The sequence below is a fragment of the Papaver somniferum genome, chromosome 3, assembly GCF_003573695.1.
Source record: "Papaver somniferum cultivar HN1 chromosome 3, ASM357369v1, whole genome shotgun sequence".
Lineage (NCBI taxonomy): Eukaryota > Viridiplantae > Streptophyta > Magnoliopsida > Ranunculales > Papaveraceae > Papaver > Papaver somniferum.
Genome location: NC_039360.1, coordinates 187469922 through 187486049, shown reverse-complemented (window position 1 = coordinate 187486049; position 16128 = coordinate 187469922). Strand labels below are relative to the sequence as shown.

The following is a 16128-nucleotide window of genomic DNA, read 5'->3' as shown; positions in this document are numbered from 1 at the left end:
TAAGGGGCCTGAGGAGAACAAAGGCCAAATACAAATAAATCTTTTTGTCCTTCTTTAGTTATTTTAGCTGAACCAAAAGTATGGGCTTCTTCAGAATTCATCAAAAAACTAAGGCTCCAAGGTATGCATTATAATCTTATTCATAATTCTTGTGATGGAAATAAAGGAAATATTTGGATTCTATGGAGATCTTCAATAAATACTCCAAAGATTTTATCAAGTATTAAACAAGCAATAACAATGGAAGTTGGTGATGCTGTAATTACTGGTGTTCATGCTGACACACTCACAATAAACAGAAGAGAACTACGGCAAGAAATGGAGAGTGTAAGTACCATAAATAAACCATGGCTTGTCATTGGAGATTTCAACACATTAAAAAGTATAGAAGAAAAAAAATGAGGTCTCAGTCCTCTGAAAATATCCATGAGAGAATTCAACGAATGTTTGAATAATTGTGGACTCATTCAAGCTCCAAAATATGGTTTGGAGTTCTCTTGGTGCAATAACAGAGCAGGAAAAAAGAGAATACTTTGCAATCTAGATAGCGCAGTTCTTAATGATAAATGGCTGGAATTATATCCTAGTCGGGGTTACAAAGTTGGAGTAAGAAGCATCTCAGATCATGGAATACTTTATGGAGCAAATGTTGATATTCCAAAACCTAAGAATATTCCTTTTAGAGCATTAAAGGTTTGGAAATCTCATCCTGACTTCTTGCAGCAAATTCAAGCTTCTTGGAATACAATGATTAAAGGTAATCCAATCTTTATCTTCATGAGTAAATTAAAAATCTTAAAGAAAGAGATACAGTTGTGGAATTGGAACACCTTTGGGGATGTTATAAAAAAATTGAAGCAAGCTGAGGAACAAGTATTGCAAGCTACATTGTTGTCTAACAAAAATCCTGAGAATACAGTTCTTTTGAATAATTTAGTTACAGCAAGAGGAAAGCAGGAGGTTCTTATTGAGCAACAAAAAGAAATAAACCAACAGAAATCAAGAGTTAAGTGGTTGAAAGAAGGAGCTTCAAATTCAAATTTCTTTCATATAAACATGAAACTAAGACAAACTCAGAATGCAATAGTTGAACTGGAAGATGAAAATGGGAATATAGTAGTTGATCAACAGAAGATTGCTGATATTCTTATCAACCATTTTGAAGAGAAATTTAAATTTCAAGAAGTAAGATATAATCAAGAATTTTTTCAAGACATACCACAATTGGTGAGTGAAGAAGAAAATATGTTCTTAGATGCTATTGCATCTGATGAAGAAGTGAAAAACGCAGTATTTGATCTTGATCCAGATAGTGCCCCTGGACCAGATGGTTTTGCAGGGTGGTTTTATAGATATGCTTGGAAAATAATGGGAAAGGACTTAACAAAAGCTATTAAGTATTGCTGGAGAGGTGGATTCATCCCACAAGGATTTAATGTAAATTTTTTATTACTTCTTCCAAAAGTCAAGAATGCAAAAACAAACTGGACAATTTAGACCAATTGGTTTAATGAACTTCAGTTTTAAAGTGATTACAAAGATTATATCCTCAAGATTTGGAAGTTTAATACAAAAAATAGTATCACCTCAACAAGGTGCATTCATAAAAGGTAGAAACATACAAGAACAAATTGTTCTTGCTTCAGAATTGGTGAATGAACTTGAAATTAAAAGAAGAGGTGGAAACTTGGGCATAAAGCTGGATATTTCTCAAGCTTATGATTCACTCAGTTGGGAGTTCTTACTTCAAGTAATGAGGAATTTTGGCTTTTCAGAAAAAGGAATCACTTGGCTTCATACCTTGCTGAAATCTGCAAGAATATCAGTTCTGTTGAATGGTGATCCTGCGGGGTACTTTCAAGTAGGGAGGGGAATCAGACAAGGTGACCCCTTATCACCTCTTCTATTTGTAATAGCTGAAGACTTATTGAGCAGAGCAATATCAATAATGATTCAGTCAAGACATCTCCAACCTATGATATCAAGAAATGGTGTACAACCAGAATGATTCAGTCAAGACATCTCCAACCTATGATATCAAGAAATGGTGTACAACTATCCCATATTTTTTTTTTTTTGCAGATGACATGTTTTTGTTATGCAATGGTGACAAGAGAAATGTTAAAAAGATAGCAGCACTGCTCAAAGATTATGAAGATGCATCAGGTCAAATCTTTAATCTTGCAAAAAGTAAATGTTTCATTGGTGGAACTAGTGATCTGAGAAAGCAACACATTGCTAATGAATGCAGAATGCCTCTCTTTACATTTCCATACAACTACTTAGGTGTTATGCTAACACCATGAAGAATCAAATCTCAACATATTTAGAATTGTGTAGAACAAATACAAGCAAGCTTAGCTGGATGGATGGATAAGCTTTTATCATTTCAAGAAAGATTGATATTAGTCAAACATGTGCTCCGTAGCATTCTCGTCTACAGTATGTCAGTATATAAATGACCACAAAGAGTTCTAAAGAAATGTGAACAAATTATAAAAAAAAAAATTTATGGTCAGGAGATCCTGCAAAAAGAAAGAGTATTACACTAAAATGGGACAAGGTATGTTCTCCATTTGAAGAAGGAGGTCTTGGTCTGAGAAGATTGGAAATCATGAATAAACCACTCCTTATGAAGCTTTGGCGGAAAATGTTGAATAGTAAAGAAGAATGGGCAAGATACTTTCAAGAAAAATTCTTAACCAAGAATGGTGAATGGATTGGGTACTATAAAAAATCTTATATACTTCCAGGAATGAAATGGATTTCAGAAGATGTAAAGAATTTTACAAGATGGATAGTGGGTAATGGTGCAAATGTATCAGTTTGGTATGATATATGGATAAAAGAAAAACCATTGTGTGAATTATATCCAGAAAATGCATATATTAATCAATTCCCTAATATGAAAGTTGAAAATTTAATAATTGAAGGAGAATGGGTTATGCCTACTGAATTATTGGAAATGGTATCAGTTAATGAGCTACCTGTGATCAATATGGTGGAAGACAAAATAATATGGAGTGGCACAATTACTGGGGAATTCACTATCTCTTCTGTTGTGGAATGTATCAGAACAAAGTATCCTAAAGTGAGTTGGTCATCTCAGGTATGGAATCACTCAGTACACCCTAGTGTTTCAAGTAATATTTGGAAAATTATTAGAAACAATTTCCCCAAAGATGAAAAATGAAAACCAGAAAATTCCAATTAGCTTCAAGATGTTGTTTTTGTAAAACAAATGAGGAATCTCTAGAGCATATACTGTGGAAATGCAACTATAATGAGATAATATGGAACTGGTTAGGAGGGATGTTCAGTTTCAAAAACCCAAGATCTTTTGAAGAAGTTTTTAGCTCTGCAAAACATAAAATTCCTGCAGTGGGTGAAATTTGGAGAAAATGCTGCATTTATAGCTTTCAAAGAATTGTGGTTTCAAAGAAATAAAAGTGTGTATGAGGATGAAGTATTCAATGAACATAACATAAAGACAAGAATCTTGAAGCTTACTGCAGATGTGAAGTAAGAATGAAGAAATTTATGCGGAATACAACTTATGATATGCAAATATTAAAATGCTTTGGTATGAAATGCAGAAAGGTCAAAACTTGTATTGTTCAAGAAATTTATTTCAAGCTACCACAGAAAAATCAACTACTTCTATGTTGTGATGGAGCTTCAAGAGGGAATCCATGCTACTCAGGATATGGTGTTATAGCTAGAAATGCTAAAGGAGAAGTAGTAATAGCCATTTAAGGAGGTCTGGGGGTTTCAACAAATTTCTTTGCAGAAATTATGGCAGTCTTATGTGCAGGTGAATGGGCAATCCATAATGGTTTCATAATTCTTCTATTCATCTCTGATTCAAAAGCAGCAATAGCATCATTCAAAAATGCAAAAGTTCCTTGGCTTGCAATATCTAGATGGGAGAAAATCTGCAATTCTGTTAGTAAATGGGACTTTGTTCATAACTACAGGGAAGTGAACTTTTCTGCTAATGACTTAGCAAAAAGGGGAGCAAACTTATAGAGAGGAGAACAACAAATTTACACTAGTAAACCTCCCCTCCTTGTAAATCTGGAAAATGAAAAGAAAAAGTACTATGGGAGAATTTAGTCTGTAATTCTTTGTTTTTATTTTGTTCTTGTTTTGAAACTTTTTTGTAATCTTGTAACCTTTCGTTCTTTTGGTTATCAATAAAATTATTACTTGGCAAAAAAAAAAAAATCTCTTGAGAATGACCGTCTTAATGATGAATTCACCAGAACCCTATTACTAAAGGAATAAGAGATCAATTCTCTCAAGTGTGACCTGCAAAGGTTGTCAGGAAGCTTAGACAAAATTTTAGCAATGTTATTCGATCAAAAGGCTTTCGGAAACACACAAGGTTTAGGGTTCAAAGGGAAGACTGTAAGCACAACAAACTCGGGTATTCCAACCATCTTTGGATCAATCAAACCCGAGCGTTGTGATAAACATGTTTCAAATATACAAAGCAAATCCTCTTTGCTCTGCTCTTTTTGTGGAAGTACAAGCCATGTCCAGAGTAAGTGTTAGAGATTCAAGAGGAACTGTAAAAGAATTACCAAACTTCAAGATGACGTGCAAACGATGAATCTAACTATAGAGAATCAGTTAGAGACGTCTAGGTACAAGAAGATATCCAAAAGAATCAGAGGCAGACGAGGTAAGTCCGTCTACTCAACAAACCTTGAAATGTCACCCGGTGACACAAGATGTGAACACTATGTTCACTCTATTACTATCTAAACCATAGTAATAAATCGTATCCTTATTTTGGACTTGAAAAATAAGGATTACTTCAAGGTTGATTCAAGTCTTGTAAATCTTTTGTTGATTTTTCTGTTCCATATTGAGCAAGTAAATATTTTATTGTTAAGATTGATAATGGATCACGAAGCGTGGAGACTTTTTCAAGGTCCTTTAGGGTTTTGCTATCCTGAAGTCTATTTATGTTCATTTGTGAATATCACTGTTCTTTACCTTCTATTCTAAAGTTACAGTCTCATGGCCCCTATAACTAGCGGTGCCACGAAAAGAGATGTTGTAGAAGCAGTTAATATGTATATGTGTGAAGGAATTGCTTCTTCAAGAAAAAGGAAGGCGAAAAACACGACTGATGATCCAGGTTCTTCCTCTAACTGCATATTGTCTGTTTTAGGGCTATGGTGGAGGATTTCATCAGGAAAAGAAATGGTTTAAAATCTCGAATCATTTCTTCTTTAAGAGATATCTCTCACTATGAACAAATGTTGTCTCTAACAAAGAACACTCTGCATGAACTGAAAAAAGAACTTAGTGAGTTAACTGATATTTTTGAAGATTTGGAGGAGTTGAATGATCCCATTATCAATAGCTTTTTCAATAATGAGAAGGAATTCTATGTATATGCCCTGAGAAAGCTCTACAATGTCTAGTAAATCTTCTTTTAAAGATTTTATTTCTTGTTTTTGAAGAATAACTAGGGTTTGGAATAACCATTATTGTGAGTACATATAGCTATGTCCAACAATTTTCATCTTCGATGTTTTTAGATTTATTTATTTAAATTCTAAGTTTGGAAGATGATTTTTTGCAATTTTAATATTTGTGATTTTATATGTTGCAAATTGTTATGGGATATGTTTTTTACGTCCGTGAACTTGTAACTGTCCCATACTTATTCAAAAGTTATCTCTATTATGTCGGTATGAATGTATTGATAGAAGACAGAATGAACTTTTGACATTACAAAAGTTAAAGCCTTTTATGTCACTGTTTTGATGGAAGAAAGGATAAAACTTTTGTTTACAAGGATTAAGTTTATTATATGTCATTGTGCAAATAGTGATGGAAAATAGAATGAATCCTTGTCTATTCCACAGTATTGGTCGATCTCCGATCCACATCTTTGTGCATATACTGTGTTGATCTGTAAGGTTCCTTATGTTTGAGCATGACCAACTAAATTGATCATTCTCTTTTGGTTATTTTAGTTGTTGCTCCGTAAGTTCTCTTATGTCGAGCATGACTAATTGAATTGATCACTCTTTGTGGTTAATTTAGTTGTGCAATTCCGATTAAATTAATTATGAGTTTTCTTGTGATTAATTTAATTGTGCATTTCGATTGGATTAATCATGAACTCTTTTATGGATAATTCAATTGAATACTTTGGATTCAAATTCATGTTTTCATGTGATTTGATTTTGTCCAAAGAAATCCTTCTTTTCTTGTGAAAGTAAGGTCGCCTTTGTTGTTCTTTCGGGAATGACATTTTATGGGGGAGAGTTCATTTTGAACTTGTGCTTAATTGCCAAATATTTATGGGGAGTGCGGCTGTGAAAAATGATAGGGGTTATCTTGTATCTTTATAAACTCCTTGATGAATGCATTTATCTTCGGCTTTATGATGGCGTCTAAATAAGTTGATATAGTGTTCTCTTTTGGTCTGAACTATCTCTGTGAAAATTTCATGAGGATTTCGTACCTTTGCCAATTTATATTGACAAAAAGGGGGGGGGGGAATTAATGTGTACTGTGATACTACAAATACATATGGTTTACAGATCATTATATAAGGGGGAGTGGTTTTCATGTTGAGACGAAGTATTGACTAAGGGGGAGTGATACATATCACCATAGTATTGTTGTCAAAGTTGCGATACAATTGGACTTTAATGCTGTGTAATAATGCTACGACATTGTATAACAATGACTGAGAGCATTTTTTTTTCTCTTTGTTATCGCTATAGATCTTTAACAACTGTGATGCTAAACTTACAACCTTTAGTATCATGGAGTACTTGGAAGTGACGAAGATTTCGAGTCGCGTTAAAGATGCCAAGGAGATCAAGCATTTGGATGAGAAGCTACAATTTCTATCTATTTTGTAATCCATATGTATTGATAGTTTTGTCACTAAAATTGACAAAGGGAGAGATTGTTAGAGCACTGCTCGGTCGAACTCGCATGCGTTTCTATCTCAAGCATGTTTGTCAATGTTAGTTATCAAAACTATAAGTCTTGATTTATAGATGTCTCCGACTAGGACATAGATAGTGTAGTTGAGCTTAGATTTCACAGAGTTCATCATTTGAAGAAGAAGAACTACTAAGGGGAGCTTGTGGAACTTCTTCGACAAAAGGTATGTGGAGACTTGAACTCATCTATCACTTGGAAAGTCTATTTCTACTATCTCCTATATTGAGACATAAGTCGTGTTAAGATATAGTTTTCTTTATACACATTTGAGATTTCGAGCTGAGTATTCCTCGCTTACATATTTCTCGAAATATGTGTTGGTAAGCTTTCGCTCCGACCAAGTTCATCTTATATCATGAGAAAATTGCCGAGTAACATCTTACATGGTTTATGTGATACAATCATTTGATGTAGGATTGAAATGTTTCGATAATGATTATTTCAATATCTTGAAAATTGCTTTGATGATAATAGTGTATGAAAACGGCTACTGTCATTATAGAAGAATTTTTCAATGATTGAAATAAAGAGTTGATAGTGTGTTCGCACATTAGTGTATAAATACACAAACCGGGAACCAAGTGTATGCATATGTGTGTATACCAAATTGGTGAAGGAGACAAGATAAGTATGCGTACCCGTATGCATACTGGCGGAAGTTTTCGAACCGAAAATATCTGCTGAGTTTGGGAATTACAAACTCCTAAACTAGTTACCTTAAGTATGTGTACCCGTATGCATACTGGCGGAATTTTTCGAACCGAAAATTTCTGCTGAGTTTGGAAACTTAACAAACTCAAATCCGGTTGCTTAAGTACGCATACCCGAACGCATACTTAAGCTGGTTACTTTGTCAAATCGGTCAGTTCATGAACTTAAACATTTAAATCATAAGGAATGCAATTTTTGCAAACCGTGGCTATAACGTTCATGATTGATTCAAGTGATTCAAACCGATTTGGTTTCAATTGTGTTTTCTATAACAATTGAACAACTCTTTAACTAGTTTCATTTGAGTCATTTGAACTAGTTATGGTTGAGATGAATAAGGTTGATATGAGAGTAATCATATGGCTAACCTTGGTTAACTATTTGTGAACCAACATGGTGTACACGTTTAGGTACGGTTACATAAACCTAAATGAGGGTACATTTCATTTTTGTGTCACAAGATAAGTTCGATCTAACGGTTGAAAGATATTAGCTTGGTTGAATCAGGTTTTTCATCTAACGGTGATTATTGAATGCTTTATTACCAAGATAACTTGGATTGCAAACCCTGATTTGAAAACTATATAAAGGAGAACTCTAGCAACTGGGAAACTTAATACCCACACCTCCTGTGTGTTACTAGTTGCATAACTAGAGTCGATTCTCCTTTAATCTTAGGTTTTTTCTTGAGACCCTGTAGGTTAACGACTTGAAGACTTCATTGGGATTGTGAAGCCATACCCAACTATTATCTTTGTAGTTGCGTGATCTGATCTTGTTGTTTTTATCGTGTTGAGTACAATTGAAATAATTGGCTCGAGATTTTATATCTCCGATATGCAAGATAGAAAAGTAATCACAAACACCTTCGTCTCATCATTTGTGATTCCACAATAACTGGTTTCGCTAGTCGATTAAGTTTATTGTGAGGTGATTGATAATACTAAGGTGTTCTTCGGGAATATAAATCTGGTTTATCAATTGGTTCCTGTTCACCTTGATTTATCAAAAGACAGAACAAAAACTCTTGGGTATTTCTGTGGGAGACAGATTTATTCAATCCTATAGACTTTTTTGTGTGAGATAGATTTGTCTATCAAGTCTTCGACTTTGGGTCGTAGCAACTCTTGGTTGTGGGTGAGATCAACTAAGGGAATCAAGTGCGTAGTATCCTGGTGGATCAGAGACGTAAGGAGCGCAATTGTACTTGAATCATCGTGAGATTTATTAAGGTTCAACTACTGTCCAGTCTGAAGTTAATTGGTAGTAGGCTAGTGTCTGTAGCGGCTTAATACAGTGTGGTGTTCAATCTGGACTAGGTCCCGGGTTTTTCTGCATTTACGGTTTCCTCGTTACAAAATTCTGGTGTCTGTGTTATTTCCTTTCCGTATTATATTTTGTTATATAATTGAAATATCACAGGTTGTGCGTTAAGATCAATCAATTAGAATATCCAACCTTGGGTTGTTGATTTACATTGATTGACACTTGAACATTAGTCTTTGGTACCGTTCAAGCACTTCCTCTTATATTCAATCGGGCTCGCAGATTTCTATTTGCTGATTGCGGATTGAATTAAGAGTTAGAGATATTAAACTCTTTGATATACTTTATTCTAGATTGAGTCTGACTGTCTAGTTGATTCTCTAGAAAGTGTACTGGAGTAAGTCCTCTCAGATTGCCAAACGAATTGTTGGGAGTGGTTGTTAGACCCCCGCATTTTCATCGCTCAAGCAAGGAAATTTTCTCGAATGAAGGAGTTTTCATGAGATTAGGAAAAATAATAAAATAATGGAGAGGCGTGGGGACGGTCACCGCGGCATGACCGGCAGGCCGGCCGGTGGGCCCGGTCCCCTAGGCGCCTATTTTGTTATTTTATTAATATTATTTTCTCCCCTATTTTGCATAGGTTTCCTCGTTCGTCCATATTTTTGAATGCTCGTTCGTGCGTTCGGGTGCTCATTTGTGCATTATTTTCTAAGTACCCTCGCACCATTTTCTCGGGGCTTACTCGGTGGTGGCCCAGACGCCCGATCGGTGAATATTTATTACTAATTGATGAAATTCAGTTGAGAATAATTCATGAAACGGAGTTATAAAATGAGTTGAGTATCTATTACTAATCCATGGAATCCAGCCGAGGATCAGCCATGAAACAGAGTAATGAGATTGAATAGATTATTTTCTAGGAATTCAGTTGATGAATGACACGCTAGAATTAACCTATTTGCAGAATTGAGATATGAGATAATTTAAGCATCATACTCGTTCTGAGGGGGTGTATAGTCAGGGAACAATGAATAGCGTGACGTCCTGAAGACGTTAGGCTCTATACTAGCATACAATATGTCTAGGAGCCTCCCGATCATTAAGAGATTTTATACATGGTATCTCTACGCAGTCAGGGAACAACGAGCAGCGTGACGTCCTGAAGGCGTTATGCTCTATACTAGCATGCAATATGTCTAGGAGTCGCCCGATCATTTTGATTATATGTAGAGGTGATGATGAAATGTGTGAAGCATCGAAAGCTCAGCTGAGAGGCCTTTCGAGAAACATATTCATCATAGCTGTGAGAGGAACGTTCGCTCAGTCAGAGACCGTGAAAATAGTTGACGGATCACAAAACATGAATTGTCACATACATTCCTGAAGTCGGGCTAAAACCATGCAGTATCATGATTTTACGATTTTAGCCCTTCCAAAAAATCCACCATCAACATTAAGTCCCCTGATTAGTGAGGGACAATCATGTTCCACAGTAAGCACTGATGGTGATTTTCCAGTAGACGAGATAAGTAGTTGAACTTAGTCGTACAAAGGCGTTTTTCAAAATCTCCGATTTGCTCCAATGATGTCATGTACAAGAAAATTCCTAGATAAGGACCCTATCAGTATGATAGAGTGTCATCTCGTAAGCACGGAGAGACGAGGCACTGCTGATTTGGATGATCATACGTTCATTTTTGGTCGTGAAAAAGCGGGGGTCTAACAACCACACCCAATATTTTCGATTAGAAATCTGTATGGACTAACTCCAACATACTTTCTATAGAATCAACTAGATAGTCAGACTCAATCTAAAGAAAAGTATATCGAGGAGTTAATATCTCTCTCTCTTGATTTGATTTTTACTCAAGCAAATAGAAATCTGCGAGTCATTATCAAATACAAGGATAATAAACTTGGATGGTACCAAAGACCAATATCCAAGGATCAATCAATTTCCAATCAACAACCAAAGGTTGGATTTCACAATTGATCGATACAAACGCACAACCTGTGATATTTCAATTATATAACAAAATATAATGTGGAATAGAAATAACACAGACACCAGAAAATTTGTTAACGAGGAAACCGCAAATGCAGAAAAACCCAGGGACCTAGTCCAGATTGAAAACCACATTGTATTAAGCCGCTACAGACACTAGCCTACTACAAACTAACTTCGTTTTGGACTGTAGTTGAACCCTAATCAATATCACACTGATTCAAGGTACAGTTGCGCTCCTTACATCTCTGATCCCAGCAGGATACTACGCACTTAATTCCCTTAGCTGATCTCACCCACAACCAAGAGTTGCTACGACCCAAAGTCGAAGACTTTAATAAACAAATCTGTATCACACAGAAACGACTACGATAATAGATAAATCTGTCTCCCACGGATAAACCTACAAGTTTTGTTCCGTCTTTTGATAAAATAAAGGTGAACATGAACCAATCGATAACCCAGACTTATATTCCCGAAGAAAAACCTAGAATTATCAATCACCTCAGAATAATCTAAATCGTATAGTAGCGAAACTAGATATTGCGGAATCACAAACGATGAGACGAAGATGTTTGTGATTCCTTTTTATCTTGCCCTATCGGAGATATAATCTCAAGCCAATCTTACAATTGAACTCGTACGATAGAAAATGGCAAGATCAGATCGCTCAACTACAAGAGAAGTAGTTTCGTCTGGCTTCACAATCCCAATGAAGTCTTTAATTCGTTAACCGACAGGGTCTCGAGAAGAAACCTACGGTTAAAGGAGAATCGACTCTAGCAAACCAACTAGTATCACACATGAGGTGTAGGGATTAGTTTTTCCAGTTGCTAGACGTCTCCCTTATATAGTTTTCAATCAGGGTTTGCAATCCAAGTTACCTTGGTAACAAAGTATTCAATATTCACCGTTAGATGAAAAACCTGATTTATCCAAGCTAATATCTTTCAATCCTTAGATTGAAACTTAGCTTGTCATACATACAAATGAAATGTATTCATTTAGGTTTGAGTAACTGTATCTAAACGTGTACACTTAGTTGGTTCACAAATAGTTAACCAATGGTTAGCCATATGAGCACTTTCATATTAACCGTATTCATCTTTCTCATAACTAGTTCAAATGACTCATAAGAACTAGTTCTAGAGTTGTTCAATTGCTTAGATCTTTATACATAGACACAATTGAAACAAAATCGGTTTGATTCACTTGAATCAATTCATGAACAATATAGCCACGGTTTGCAAAGATTGCATTCCTTATTGATTTATTGTTTAAGTTCATGAAACTACCGATTTGAGAAATATAACCAGCTTAGGTACGCGTACGGGTACGTGTACCATAGCAACCGGACTTGAGTTTGAAAACTCAACAGAAATTTTCAGTTTGAAATGAAAAATTCCACCAGTACGCGTACCTAACCTGTCTCCTTCACCAATACCGCATGCACACATATGCACGCACTTGGTTTCCGGCACATGGATTTATACACTAATGTGCGAACACACTATATATGCTTATATCCATAGTTGGTTACGTAATCTCAACTCTACATTTCAATCATTGAAAAATTCTTCAATAATGTTATAATAGTCGTTAGACATAAAGAATCGACTATCGTCATCAAAGCTATTTTCAAGATTGAAACGTCATCATGACTTTCGTCACGGGTAAAGATGAAAATGGTTAAAGCAAAAGCTTACCAACACATATTTCGAGAAAAACATAGGCGAGTAAACTCGGCTCGAAATAGCAAATGTGTATGTATGAAAACTATCATACTTATACGACTTTTGTCCAAGAGTAGGAGATAGACCGTCGTCGATTACCGGAGACGACCGTCGTCGATTACCGTTCGGCGAAGTTCCGGCCAACTCCTGACGGCCAAGGTAACTTTTTTTTTTACTGTACGTGAGTTGTTCGTGATTTTCTCATGCTAAAAAGTTTATATACATGCATATATAGGCGTGAGTTTTTCATATGAAACCCTTGTTTTAGGAACGGACGTTCGTTCATTCGTTAGTTTAAGAAACGAACAATAATCCCTAACTTAGGGGAGATTTTTTTTATGAAATAGACCTGTGTCTAATGATAAAACTTTGTTTATGAGCTTTCACGAAAACAAAATTTTAATCAGAATATGTGGACCTACAAAAATAGAAAACACCCCTGTTAGATAGACGAACGCTCGTTCGAGCGATTTTTTTTCTTAAAGGTTTGCGTGAGTGATTAACTCACGTAATATTTTTTTTTTAAAACAATTACGTGAATTATTCATAATATTTAAATAAAACCAAATTTTGATTTTAAACGATTGTTAGAAGCAAATAATAATATTTTAATGAATCTCGTGATTTAATAATGTATGCACGAAAATCAATGAATCTTCACACAGTGTAAATTGCTCACACGGTGAAAATTATGCGAATTGCTCACAATTTTATGAAAATCAAGTTATGATTTTGAATAATGATTTTTTTGTTCGTCTTTGCAGATTTGAAGAAGAGAATAAATTCTCGAAATTTTCGTGTTACAGTCACTATAACTAGTGAAATTATAAACAAGTAAGAGTTAAATTGTTACCATTTTTGTAGATGCTGACGCGAGCATTTTCATTCCATGATTCATTGTTTTGTTGAATCTTACGCTTTGTATGAATGATATGCTGAAGTAGAAATGTTATGCATCTGTCACAACTACCTTGCAAGAATGACTAACTCCCATGATGACACTTCCAAAAATGATACTTCCAAAGATGACATCTCTACAGATGCAACTTCAAGGAATGGCACTTATGGGACCTCGATTGACGAAGAAGAAGAAAAACCTGGAATAAAGAATATACCGAACATTGTTGATGAGTTCTTTGTGGTTCAGTATAGACATGAAAAACGTCTCCCAAGTTCTTCATTTTGCCTTCTTATAAATCCCATGGATATTGCTCAAAGAAAATTGGTGTCTCCTAGAGCAACCATTCGATTCTATCTATAAGGAGGGCATTATGCTGCTTCACACATAGACTTTAAGCTTTCCCGAAAATCTTTAACAGACTTCTCCGGATGGGCAAGACATATGTTTGGGTATGATCATGTGAGAACCATGTTGGATCGTGCACAGGTGACACGAGTTATTCAAGCAGCTGGAGATTTGTTGATTTACCATAATGTGAGAGGTATAGTAGCTTTGCTCGCTCGCTGGTGTATTCCTACTCATACTTTTATATGCATGTGGGGAGAATTTACCATCACTTTAGAGGATGTGGTTGCTTTATTGCATCTTCCAGTCATGGATAATTTTCCTGCAACACTTTCGGCAGATGAGAATGCAATATCTGATGTCTTGACAGTTACGATGTATGATATTAACAAATTATCCAGCAAATTTTATTATGCTCAATGGTTGAGGCACTAGTGGCCGAGAGATAGAACTCCTGAAAGACATGTGGATAGTATATTAAACATTGCTGCTTTCTTGTGCTTGTGGTTGTCCAAAGATGTCTTTGAAGATAATGGAAACTTGCAGAAGCCATTCGTGATTCCTTTTGCCATTAAGATAGCTCAAGGTGAGAAACTTCCCGTCCCTTTTGCCATTAAGATAGCTCAAGGTGAGAAACTTCCCGTCGGTAGCCTGTTCTTGGATTCACTATTCTCCAGTTTAGATTCCTTGGTCATAGATTCCAGTATTTGTGATGGCTTTATGAAAGTTGAAACATATGTTAATACAATGTTTCTCCAAGCCGTACTATGGGAACGCTTCAAGAGTTATGCACCAATCCCTCGTAGCATCTTGCAAGGAACAAATGTTGATACTCTTCATGCTTTCTCTGTGAAGGATAATGCCAGGATTATGTGCTGGTATACAAAGCAGCCTCGACTCAAGACACGCTTCACCAATGTCTTAGACAACGAGTCTGAGTTTAATTTTCATCCTTGGGTGTCGATTCCTTCCTTTGTCTCACAGTTGGTAACTTTTAATAATGTTGAAGAAAATGTCACTTTGGAATCCGGTACAAACCTGAGTGATGGTGAGAGATCCTTCATACTGAGTTGTACTCCTGGTTACTTAGTATCAGTAATACAGGGGAAATTTCTGGTGGAGGAATATAACATCGATAGAGCAACTCGACAAATGGGTCTTGATCAGTGTGTCCCGGATGTTCGGAAGAGAAAGCCATCAGTTGACCAACTTAAAGCTTCTTTAGATTGTACACATTTTTTGGATGGGGAAAAACGATTTGCTGGTTTTTAAGAAATTGAGGAGACGACCGTACGAAGGAGACTCCTTGAAACGAGCAAAATGTTAAACCTCACACAGATGCACCGCTGCAAAGGGGGTACTTTGAATTCGAGAGATCAACCTGTAGTACTCCGGCCTAAACCAAGACAATGGCCGTTCCAGAGTAAATTCGGTCACAGGCGATGATGGGTTGATCTGTAGGAGGGAATCTAAGAAATGTGTGGAATCAATGGTAATCAGAGATTGTGGGTGTGTGTTGAATTCTGAATATGATAAACTCTAAATGATTGAAATTGCTCAATTGAGAGTAGTTGCTCAATTGATGAGTTGTTGATCTCGTGTTGTCAATGAGAAGTGAGATTGATGATACTGTTGATGCTGCTGATTCAATCATGATTCATAGACTTATTTATATTGCTGGAATTTTAGACACCATGACTCCATGAAGTGTGACAGTTGATGGAATCAAGGAGTGGGGAAGTGGGGATCGTGTTTGAAACCAGTTGCTCAACGTGTGGAGACTTGGTCGATTTTCCACCCACTACCTCGTGAATTCCTTCAACTGATTGCACGACTTTCTCACATTCCATCGTCTGTTTGAACACACGTGTCGTAGACCGCCAGACCAAAACCCTAAGTGATATCCCCCCAAAGTGACAAGATTGACGTCTCGTGGTTTGTTAGTCAATTGATGACTTCGTGGTTTGATGGGACGATGAGTCCATGTGGTTGTTGAGTTGAACATGATGTTCTGAAACTCATGAATTGAACATGTCATGAGACAGAGGTATAGTTCTTACGATGAAGTGAGCAAGTATTGCTCATTCGATGGATCGTTGAATATTGATTGTTGAACTAATATTCCTTGGTTTGAGCAAATATTTATCATCTGAGCAACTGTTGCTCATGTGATGAATTGT

The 16128-nt window shown here is 36.0% G+C and overlaps 1 protein-coding gene across 1 annotated transcript; it reads left to right on the top strand.

Annotated features, from left to right (window-relative positions):
* Window positions 1-426: 426 nt before the first annotated feature.
* On the top strand, window positions 427-13540 carry LOC113360434. The gene is made up of 7 exons (XM_026603943.1): window positions 427-1437; window positions 1541-1883; window positions 2083-2190; window positions 2520-3109; window positions 3383-3522; window positions 5019-5149; window positions 13467-13540. Exons 1-7 carry the CDS (start codon window positions 427-429, stop codon window positions 13538-13540), a joined length of 2397 nt encoding a protein of 798 aa, XP_026459728.1.
* The last annotated feature ends 2588 nt before the right edge of the window (window positions 13541-16128 follow it).

Excerpts from the sequence above, each read along its gene's own strand:
- LOC113360434 (XM_026603943.1), top strand. The coding sequence starts at position 427 with ATGAGAGAATTCAACGAATGTTTGAATAATTGTGGACTCATTCAAGCT. Across the intron at positions 1,438-1,540 it reads TCATCCCACAAGGATTTAAT|ATTATATCCTCAAGATTTGG; the intron begins GTAAATTTTTTA and ends GTGATTACAAAG. Across the intron at positions 3,110-3,382 it reads AAGTGAGTTGGTCATCTCAG|TGGGTGAAATTTGGAGAAAA; the intron begins GTATGGAATCAC and ends AAATTCCTGCAG.